We start from the raw sequence: 12,183 nt of genomic DNA, 5'->3' as shown, positions 1-12,183 counted from the left end.
GATTTAGACATACGAGTATATAGTAACAAGGATTATGGATTTCATATCTGTTGTATATAAAGAATTAAAATCTGTATTTTAAAAAATGAATGTTGAAAGTACTGTTTGCATGAAACATAAATTTTGTTCAAAACTTTGTTATATAAAAGGATAGGTGTGAATTAAGTATGATGTAAATCTTGGTGGATTTCATTCAGTTTTAATTTAAAAAATTATATTAAATTATACCAAAATTAGATGATGTAATGTGTAATGCTAAACCCAATTTCAAGTGGAGTTAGTAACATGAGTCACTGTATTAAACATCATTATTACTCATTGTAGTTATAACATTTCTGCAGTGATCTTCTTGATTTAGGAGGCTGTATTGTCTTTATGTGTGTATGATTTGGATTGTTAACACAGCTTTAACAATTTTTCAGTCATATTGCTATGATGTCTGCATTGTGACAGTTTAAAATGATGTCTTGCACTGGGGCATCATGTCACAGACATATAGCACGATGTCCCACCTAGTCAAATTATCCTGACACCAGGCCAACCAGTCCCAACATTAACCTCTTAATGCTGAGTGCCAGGCAAGGCAGCTGTTAGTACCATTTTTGTAAGTCTTTGGTATGACTTGGCCGGGGATTGAACCCATGACCTTCCGCATCTGAGGCAGACACTCTAACCACAGAAGCGGTACATATTGTCTTTATAACATTCCTGTCAGTGATCATGTTATTTCAAGAGGTTGTCATCACTTCACTACATTTCTTTCAGTGAATATGTTGTTTTGGGAGGTTGATGTCTTATTTTTACAACATTGCTGTCAGTGATCATGTTGTTTTAAAAAATAGTATTTGTATACACGTGTCAAGTCATCAAAACATGTACACATATCAGGTCATCAAAACACATTGGGAAACAACAGCTCCCTCGACCAATCCAACAAAAACTGAAGATTATTAGATAGCAATAAAACAATATCACACATTGATACTTTTATGAAACAGAACAGTTTCTTACTAAATTTCTTTTGACATATAATACACCTTTGTATGCTACAGACCACCTCACATTGCTTTTAAAGGAGGCTTTTCTTTACAGTAAAAGTCAGAAACTATTCATTGAGAAGGACCAAGGCAAAACAAAAATGAAAGTTTACAATTCAGTGTTTTACAATTGTGCACGCTTATGAATGGAAAGATCATATATTGGAACTTAGTAAGTTAAAAAAAAATATCCCTGTTTCCATTCAGCCAGCTGCACCTGTTCTCACTGCTGAACCTAGCACATTTTTTGCACATTGTACAAAAAAAACAACCTGCCAACCCTAATTTTAAAACCAGTACAATAGGAAACACATGGGGGGGGGGTATAAGGTGCTTTCACTGTAGTTTGTAAAAAAACACAAGTGGGATATGTGATATTTCTGTCAGCTACTGTAAGCAAGTGAGTACAAAACTGTGCAGTATAAGATGAATGGACAGAACTATGAAGATATTCTGAAACAATAAATCAGCACCGCTCCAGTGGCCTTGTGGTTAGAGCATCCACCTTGGATGTGGGAGGTCGCAGGTTCAATCCCTGGCTGAGTCATACCAAAGACTTATAATAATGGTACTAGCAGCTGTCTCACTTGGCATTCAGTGTAAGAGGTTAGTGTTAGGACTGGTCAGCCTGGTGTTTGGATAATATGACTGGGTGGGACATCATGCTACACACTGAAGACATCGTAGCAATATGACTGAAAAATTGTTAAACTACGTTTAAAAAAATCAAAATTACAAATCACCAAATCACACTGATCAGCCATTATTTCAAAATGAACCCTCTTTTTGCATGCTTATCTGAAGGCTTAATCATCACATCGAGGTATGTATAAAACTTTATTTGAATTGAATGATTACAGATTGTATTAGGTGGTACAGAATTTAGTCTGAAATTGTAGATTTTTTTGGCTGTTGATTGCAGGCTTTTGCAGTTGCCACTTGACGGTTTTGGTTTTCATTTCCTGAGCTTCTCTAATTTTACCCAATAACTAGATGTATTGTGTACTCTTCAATACAAGTACATGCAAATGCTTATTAATGTCTGCCTTCATTTTCATTTTATTTTTTTGTTTCTGTTGAAAGTTAATGTAGGAAGTGGCTTGTTTTTAATCAAATCATTGTATTTTCAATACATGTACACATTCTTTATAATACATATATATAGTCTTAATAACAATGGCTATTTATTTTTATATCATGAATAATGAGATATGTGATGACTAGAACTTATTAGCATGGGTATGTAATGTAGTATTTGTGTATGTGAATATAGCATTGGGTATGTGAATATAGCATTGGGTATGTGAATATAGCATTGGGTATGTGACTGTAGCATTGGGTATGTGGATATAGCATTGGGTATGTGACTGTAGCATTGGGTACGTGGATGTAGCATTGGGTATGTGACTGTAGCATTGGGTATGTGGATATAGCATTGGATATGTGAATAGAGCATTGGGTATGTGACTGTAGCATTGGGTATGTGGATATAGCATTGGGTATGTGACTGTAGCATTGGGTACGTGGATATAGCATTGGGTATGTGAATAGAGCATTGGGTATGTGACTGTAGCATTGGGTATGTGGATATAGCATTGGGTATGTGACTGTAGCATTGGGTACGTGGATATAGCATTGGTCAGGTGAATGTAGCTTGGGTATTGTCAGATTCTCAGCAACTAAAAATAGATTTCTTGATTTAAGCATCCACTATCATTAAATCATAAACAATTATTTTTGAAGATTACTCCTCAGCCAGATATAGACTTCTGACATTTTTTTACTGGCCATGATTTCCCATTGCGTATATTGGGTTTTGTGCACTCTGAAAAGTCATTAGCTGATTTCCTGACCAGGGTGAAAATTTCACTGGGTTTGTGTTACATCTATATGGTCTCAATTAGTTGTTTTTTTGAATAAAGCAGAACCAACAAGTCTATTAAAATTAACAAATAATTTATTTTTGTTTGTTACAAAGTGAAAATTTAAGAGGAACTTACTGTATTATGAATTAAATCTCAGATAATTGTAAATTTTCTATCACAAGTCCAGAAGTTTAGAATGTTCTGAATGAATTTCAATTTTGAATGTACTGATGTACCAATAGTCTTGAATGTGTCAGTGTACCAATAGTCTTGATGTGTCACATTGATATAATTCAGAATGTCTTTCAATGAGTCCTCAATAATCTCAAAGTAGTGTTTTAGTTCAAAAAGTCAACAAGAACTTTGTAATTCCCATGAATAATTGAAATTAAAGATCAATGATTCCATAGACTAAACTCAAAACAGGAATGAATAATTTTGTTTACCTCATCCTAAGACACACAAAAATGCCCAGTATGTGGGTCACAAGTTTGTTTCCAGAACATTTTAAGTTTGTGAATATGGCCATGAAGTAAACATCTTTAAAAGATGATAAATACATGTATTAGATAGGCCAAACTTCAACCCTCAATCACAGACAAAGAGCAAGTACACAATACAAATTAAATATGTGAATCAGTTGGTTAGTTTGGTTTTTATTGGCACTTAGGATGGAAACTTTTGGTTAGTTTTCAGAGTAGAGGGGATTCAATTTTAAGTGAGTTTATTGAAATAAATAAAAGGAAAAAAGCTAAAGGGGGGGTGCTGTTTTGTGATTATTATAGATTTGAGACCTTTCTTTTTCCTTATTTGGTAAGAGACTAAAGTTGCAACAATGTCATTTAACATCCAGTCTCTCCGAGAAGTAATAGGTCTATGACACACCTTGGCATAAAGTGACATAATTGACAAAACGTTCATATCTTTAAACGCTATATTCAGTAAGCATTGAATTTACAAAAGTGGACTACCTTCAACGAGTTTAACATCTTAATTCACACTATTTGCAAGTACTGTATGAACAAAGCTATGCTTTTGATTTTATAATGTTCATGCAGTCTTCAAATGTGCAAGTTAATTATAGTTTTTGGTCACTTCTTATACACAAATTAAAAATAGATCTGCCGGATGATGCCTGTTTTTTTAAATATTTTTCTTGTAACGTTAATTTTATGATAATTTTAATTTTAAAATGGATTTTTTTTCTTTTCCTTTTCAGGCTGAATCAAACTCTTCATCAGCAGGAAATCAAGGTAATTAAACAGTTGATATGAACAACAGTAATCCTGCAATTACTGAAAATCGTGAATTATTTTTATGCAGCGTTGTTAATGTGCCAACTTGAGTTCATAAATAATCCTGCGGAGTAATAGTAAAGTCACTGAAGCAATTGTTTAAAAAAATTGCAATCTCATCCCATACATGAACCATTTAAGATGATGTAAAATTAAAGAAAACCCAATGACTTTTTTTCAGTTATCTTTAATAGTAGTTTTCATTATTTATATAATTAACAATATGTTGCATGCCTTGGGTGGATAGCTACTTTTTATGCTTAAATGCTATTACAAATATTACCATATTCTTAATCACTGAAAAATTACATAAATTATGTTGATATACCATTGGGTATGAGGGCATATAATTAGCTTTAAAATTCAGAAAATGAAACTCTGTGCCATGTTCATGATTACCTTTGGTGTTAAATTTGTAAGGCTAATTGTACACATACTTCATGAGTACCATCCACAAGGGAATCTGATGTAGATCGTGCCATATCTATGGTTGCCTGTTAATCATCTTTCTGAATGTAAATAAAGTATGCCAAAATATATTGTACAACAGATAGCTCACTATATGTGCTGGCATATATCAGTAATCTTTTTGTACTTTGCTAAGACAAAATCATCTGTATGCCACATATATGGCATATTTACAGCCTGTGTGCAGCTTACATGTGAGTTTCAAAAGGGTTCCAGGACAACCCTTTCTTCATAAAGTTTCATCTTTGTAGGCATCAAAGCACATGTGGATGAAGAGAAAGGTCATCCAAATGTAAACCCTCCAGATTGCCCTGGAAATTTTCGCAGCATTCGTGATGAGACAGAAGCAGTGTACAACCTGGGGTTGATAGTAGAGGTGGCAAAATCCATTGGAATTATTCGGTCCCCAGGTATCCAGGGCACTGGCTTCAGAGTTGGTGGAAGCTATATAATGACAGCACTTCATGTTGTGATGGGCATCATTAATTCAGGTATACCTTACGATTAAAAAATGTGAAGTCAATTCCCAAGTACTAAAATGTCAATCAGCCCCACACAGAATATCCTAATTTGATTAAATACAGAAGGAGACTTAGCTTTGGTTGGGATAATTACCTAATGTTATGTAACTTTGGTCACTGTGTGGGATTTTCTTCCATTGTTTGGACAGAAATATAGGGAATAAACTGTACTTTTGTGATAAAATATTTTAGAAGATATTGTTTTTAATTTGTTGAAATTTGAAATTTTCTTTCATTTGAAGAATTATATCTTGAAACTTTCATAATTTCTGCTATAGCAGAAAAAGTAATTCTTTGGCAGAATGGCTTGTGTTGGGCTTAGATCAATGTTTGGAGCAACCAATAAGACTATTGTTTTCACTCCATGCCTCTTAATACTGTCTGTCTTTATGTTTGTATCTCTGACAATGTGACTTTCCGTCATTAATGTTTTTCAGTGACGAGTGTTTAAGAGGTAGTTTTCAATATTATATAAATTAAAATAAATGACCTGGTCCTTAACAAATTGTTTTGTGAATTGATGATCAGCTGTAAAAATGTATATTATTAAAGTGCATTTTGGTTGGAAAATGTGAATTTCTTGTGGAAGTTACTTAATTTGTGGTATTTTAAGAGAGTCCAATATTTTTGTCAAGCATTTTATTTTAAAAAGTACAATATAGCAGGAATTTCTAATGTTTGGAAATTTAAGTGTTTTGCTGTCTGACAAAACTTTATCCATTCAATATTTATTGCCTTAAATACTATAACTAACAAAATTTAAATCCTATTTTTGAAATGAAATGGCCGTATGGTGTGAAACATGCATGCAGAACAGTAAGTGGTAGCAAACACATACAGTAAGATACAGGACACACAACATCCTTGTGCTACATGTGATGTCACGCTGATGCTACACAGTGCTTTGTGGTACTTTATTTTGATTGATCAATGAATTTATCAATTGCTGTGAGTCCTTTGTTGATATAGTCTGATACGGAAAGTGCACTGTTATCCACAAATTGAGAATTCCACCCAAGCTGGTGGAGTTGAGTGGAAGTACATCTGGTGCAGCCTGAGTCAAAATGAAACATAAGCATAACTGCGGTCATTCACACTACATGCTAGCGTAAGCAGTGGTGTCATTTTTGAGGAGTTTTATAGTTTTGATTTACAACAACAGTAGACCTTAGAAAACCCCCGATTTTTTCCTACAGGTTGTTGTTCAGCCCATACTGATCATTCTAAAGCCATGTAAACACTTTTTCCTGACAAGTACCCCAGTAATTTAACTCAACTCTTAAATGATTGCCCCTGACCTTTTCCAATACACCATAGGCAAATATTTAATTAAACATAAAAGGTGTTTTTGAAAATTAAATGTTCAGTAACACTTGGACAAAATTGATGTAAAGGTGTTGTGCAGAAAATCTTGTAACTATGATTACAGTAAATCACATGTATTAACACTGCATAAATACCAGGAGTATGATCCTTTCTGAAATGTGGAATTAGCATAAAACGAAGGGGTCGTCTTTGCCAGTTTTGTGGCTCTTCCTCTGAATATTATCATGAAAGGTGAAAATAAACTACCTTAGAAATCAATAACACCAAGAAGGTAATTAAATTTCAACAGTTGCTAATTAATTTACAGCTAAATGTAAAAAATGTTCAGTATAATAAGAAAGGCCTATCACAAGAACTTGAATGTTTTTTTTTTTAAGAGAACCCTGTTTTTTGGTACACACAATTGGTCATGAGGCCACTTCTGTGATCAGACAGTATTATACCACTGAGTTCACCATTCACCCTGAATTTAAGTTTGATGCCTAGCCTTCTTTATAGGTTCAGAATGTTCTGGAAGAGAACTGGAATTTTCTGTTGGAAGTTCGGGAATTCAAGAAATTAGTGTTTTAGTGAAATTAGTAAATATTGGATTTAGTACTCAGTTATTCATTCCTATTTCATATCAGTCTTTGGGATCAGTTGTGTTCAGATTTAATTCTAGAAGAATTTTTTAAAATTATTCCTTGGAATTGCAAAAGCGCTTATTGACTTTTTGGACTAAAACACTACTTTGGATTATTGAGTACTCATTGAAAGGCATTCTGGGTTATATCATTGTGATACATCAAAATCATTCAAGACTTTTGAAATTCATTCAGAACATTCTATAATTTTGAACCTGTGGTAGGACATTTTGGAGTATTTGGGATTTTGTTCACAATACTGTACGTGTCTCTTTAAATTTCACTTTGTAACTTAGAGAATTCAATTTTCTTGTTGATTTTACTAAACTGGATGATTTTGCTTCTTTCTCTTAAATATTTGAACAACTGGAGTCATAACACATTATAGCAATATCAAAACCTGATTCATCTATACCTGAAAGCAGCGATGTGTTGATTGGATTCATGTGTCTTTGTTATCAACAAACACAAATGTACCCACAAAACCAGTGGCAGTACTCTCCATGTCACTAAGCATGGTATGAAGCAATTTAATAGGTTTACCTAGTGATAATATATTCTGTGATATGGCATTTTTTTAATTGGGATTAGTAACTGAATATAGGTATATAGTTTTTTGATCGGAAATTTGTCATTTGCACTGGTAACGACATAGTCAGAGATACTGATGGAAAGCCTATAAACCGCTGACAGAATTACTGTGAAATTTGCAGATTTGCTTCCAACTGAAACACAATAATGATGATTTCACTTCAAGTTCATAGTTACTGTTTTAATGTTTTCTGTAGCATGCATATCAATACAAGCCCTAACGGAACCACAACATCAAGCCTGGTGGTGCATGTGGCAATTTTTGTACCAGCATGCAAAGTTATTTCAAGTTGAAATGCATTGATAAAGCCCTCATATGAATGATACGTCATTTTGTATTCGAATGATCCACTAACTGTATTAATCCAGATGATTAAAGGGTGGGAAATAAAGATTTTGTTAGCCACACATGCATTTATATTAAAGGCAAGTATGATGTACCTTAAATGAGAATTGTATAACAACTATACATTAGTGGTAGTTGACTGCCTTGGTTGCACATTGGTAATATTGGATGTATTTCGATTGTAAATAACTTTTGCCATCATGATTTATATATTTAATTGAACAATTGTAATTCTCAAATAATAATTTGTGCATGATAAAATAAATGAACACTTTCAGCAGTACTGGTGTGACTATAAATAACATTAAACAGAACCAACTATTTGTGTTAATGGCTGAAATATGCACAGATCAACTTTTGGTCAAGGTCAGCCTCTGAATCCCTCCAGAAAAGATCATGTTTCCAGTCAATGATTCCTTACGTAGTGGGGATATTGAATAAGCATGCTAAAGGATGTGCTCATATTATGGCATGACAAGCATATAGAAATCCTATAAACAAAAGAACTGATCCTGAACAGACCACCTTGAGTCATGATAAACTGAGTTCAAGCACACATTGGATGGCAGTAAAACATTGTTGGGATGGAGTGATTATTTCAGTAGTTATGACATTCTACTCCAATGGTCAAGTAAATATCATTTGATTTAGTTTTCTCCTTGGAACTGAAGTGTTCCAATGGCTTTTATAGTTATCAGTGGGGTTGGACATAATCAGGTTGGAAAATACAGGGTGTATGTGTGTGTGTGTGTGTGTGTGTATGTCTAAGGCCCATTATAACTATTAACAGGAAATATAAAACTCCTTAAATGACACTACCCAAGTGTAATATGGACAATCCATTTTATGTATACTGTAGTAGTACACGTAGAAGAAATGCTTTCAGAATCTACATGTCACACATGATGTCTTGATGTCAAGCAAAGAAACAGTAATGGTCTAAGACTTCCAAATGCATTTTCAAAGTCATTGCACTACATTTCTCCAGTTTCATGAAATAAGGACTTTTTATCATGTTATAAATATAATCTTACATTTTTGCTTATTTCATATCAGATATCTGAAACTGAATTTTTACTCACCAAGGCTTGCAAAGAGGGAAAATGTTTTACTTGTTTCATGAATTTCATTTGAAACAAGTCTAATCAGGCCAGCACAAGCTATGTGGGAGCAGTGTGCTTGCACAAGGAGCTGTTTTTATTAATCAAAAAAGAAAGGGGCACAAAAATCAGACAAGGGAGCTAAAATGAAACAAAACTTTTTTTTTTTCTTCATAAGAAAATCTTTTTATTTGATCATAAATTACATCAGTTTCTCATGAGATTTCTTATCAGCTATCATTTTAATGTTTGGGTGTGTGCCAGATTTCTGTTTTGCACAAGACGCCATGTTGTCTCAGCCAGCCCTGTATATAAACCAGTAACATCATTGTTAGTGTGTTCATGTTACTTACTTTATCCATCATTTACAATACATCATGTATTTCAGTTGTGCCACCTGTCAGTCAAAGAGAAGGTGAACCAAATCTTAAAGTCTTGGAAGACCCCAATGTCCATATTGATTTTGACCACAGTCTGCCTGATGATACATCACAGCATGGGCAAGCCCTGTACAGAAACAGAAGCACACAGAGGTTCAATTTTGAACCTATTATCTGCTATGAAAATGAAATACTTGATACAGCAGTGCTGAAACTAAAGCGTGGCATGTGGAACTTTCCATGCCAACTTACAAGATTTGGACATTGTCTAACAAATTTGCCAATGACTTTTGTTGGACATAGTGAGGGAAAAGTGAAACAGTCAGACAAATCGAAACCTAGAGAAGATGTCACTTCATTAAAGATTCAGGAATGTCAGATATGGAGTAAGCAGCATCCAGTAGGGTGTAGAAGAGGCTACCGTGGATATGAGGGTGCAGAGAATCCAAGTAAGATTCTCTTTGATTGCACGTTCAGCAAAGGTGCATCTGGATCACCAGGATTTATTATAAGTTCACATGATCATTTGCCATATATTGTTACCATGCTACTTTGTGGATACCCAGATTGGTTGTATGATGAAAATGTGTCAAATAAGGAGAAAACATGTATCCAAGATGGGTATACTTTCGAGCAAGGTGTACGTCTTACAGAAGTTTACAATGACATGAAGGTTCGTAACCCTGAGCTATGTTTGGAAATATTTGGTGCATGAATTAATGTGACATGTATTGGAGCTGAACATTGTATGGAATTTACTAATTTAATTTTAACATACCATTGGTTACGAAGATGTGATGAAGATTGCATAACTAAAACTGATATTTCAGGTTGCAGTTCATGGAGGTACCACTTTTTATCTGGATCAACAGTCTTATGGCAAAGGTACAAGTTGGATCTATACAGTTGTATTCCACATAATTTTGTAGAAAATGCTGGAACCATATGATATATGATAATAGTGTAGACACAAAGAGCAAAGTAGAACAGTTTCCCATTCCCATGACAATCTATGGCATGATAACACATGGTCTCACTTGTAACACAGGGTCAGGCTTGGACTCTATTTTCTTTGCTAGAAAATACACAAAAAAGTGGCCCCATTACTTGAATAAGAAGAAAACCTCAATTAAAATTGGTAACAGAAACCTTGATATATCGCTCATTATGTCATCGAAAATGGTGGGCAGAACCCAGAAAATTTGAATAAACATCATGAAATTCTGAAATTTTCTAAGAAGTTATATATTTTCTTAAATTTTCTTTCAGAACAACATTCTTTGTACACCATAAATATTATATTCAATGAAATTTTGAAATTTTGATCAATGAAAATGTTACCAACATCTACTTGAGGCAACACTTTAATAAATAAATACCAATTAAGTTTTGTCAAGACAAAATCTTGTTTTTGTTCTTTTAGTTCAGTTTAAGTATAATTATCATAAATGCAATGTATCCTCTTGTATTCAAAAATATGTCAATGTACTGTAACAGGTATATCCAAAGCATTTCTGTGCGAGCCTAATTAAGTGCAGACCTTGTTTTGTTATCTGTCTTGCTAAAGTGTTCAAGTATTGTTGCACTGAATGTTGAAAATAATGCTGTCTCTGCTCCTGTTGAATGGTTGATCATATTGATTTTAACTGAAACCCTTTATACTATATGTAGTTGGTCCTAAATGAAAATGATGCCAATGTCACTTTGCAACAGTTTTTAAAATCTCAAAACAGCTGCATCTGTTAGGCAGATGGTGATAACAGCATTCAAAAAACAAAGATTATTGTTTTCTTGCAATTTAGTTATTTCTTTATATGGCTGCATTCACTGAACAGTATGATCCTATAACTAAAACACAATTATAGCAGTGTGTAGCTGGTTCTGAATCAAGATGGTGCTAATCTGACCTTGCCAGCTAAAAATGTTATCATTACACCACTTGCCTGGCCTTCAGCAAGGTACCATAGGTTGCCAGCTAAAAATGTTACCATTACACCACTTGCCTGACCATTAGCATAGTACCATAGGTTGCCAGCTAAAAATGTTATCATTACACCACTTGCCTGACCTTCAGCATGGTACCATAGGTTGCCAGCTAAAAATGTTATCATTACTCCACTTGCCTGACCTTCAGCATGGTACCATAGGTTGCCAGCTAAAAATGTTATCATTGCTCCAATTGCCTGACCATTAGCATGGTACCATAGGTTGCCAGCTAAAAATATTATCATTACACCACTTGCCTGGCCTTCAGCAAGGTACCATAGGTTGCCAGCTAAAAATGTTATCATTACTCCACTTGCCTGACCTTCAGCATGGTACCATAGGTTGCCAGCTAAAAATGTTATCATTACTCCACTTGCCTGACCATTAGCATAGTACCATAGGTTGCCAGCTAAAAATGTTATCATTACTCCACTTGCCTGACCTTCAGCATGGTACCATAGGTTGCCAGCTAAAAATATTATCATTACACCACTTGCCTGACCTTCAGCATGGTACCATAGGTTGACAGCTAAAAATGTTATCATTACTCCACTTGCCTGACCTTCAGCATGGTACCATAGGTTGACAGCTAAAAATGTTATCATTACACCACTTGCCTGACCTTCAGCAAGGTACCATAGGTTG

The 12,183-nt window shown here is 34.3% G+C and overlaps 1 protein-coding gene across 1 annotated transcript in view; it reads left to right on the top strand.

Annotated features, from left to right (window-relative positions):
- Nucleotides 1–11,960, top strand: part of LOC149804545 (uncharacterized) — a 91,470-nt gene extending 79,510 nt beyond the window's left edge. Inside the window, exons 10-12 of the mRNA XM_089933073.1 lie at nucleotides 4,122–4,155; nucleotides 4,917–5,156; nucleotides 9,561–11,960. Of these exons, the coding sequence (XP_089789199.1) occupies nucleotides 4,122–4,155; nucleotides 4,917–5,156; nucleotides 9,561–10,267 (981 nt within the window). The 3' untranslated portion in view covers nucleotides 10,268–11,960. The remainder of the gene's footprint in view (nucleotides 1–4,121; nucleotides 4,156–4,916; nucleotides 5,157–9,560) is intronic.
- Nucleotides 11,961–12,183: the final 223 nt, after the last annotated feature.

The sequence above is a fragment of the Sinohyriopsis cumingii genome, chromosome 2, assembly GCF_028554795.1.
Source record: "Sinohyriopsis cumingii isolate HCF-2022 chromosome 2, ASM2855479v2, whole genome shotgun sequence".
In the NCBI taxonomy this organism is placed as follows: Eukaryota; Metazoa; Mollusca; class Bivalvia; order Unionida; family Unionidae; genus Sinohyriopsis; species Sinohyriopsis cumingii.
The sequence above is the reverse complement of the archived record's forward strand: the minus strand, read 5'-3'. Positions and strand labels throughout refer to the sequence as shown.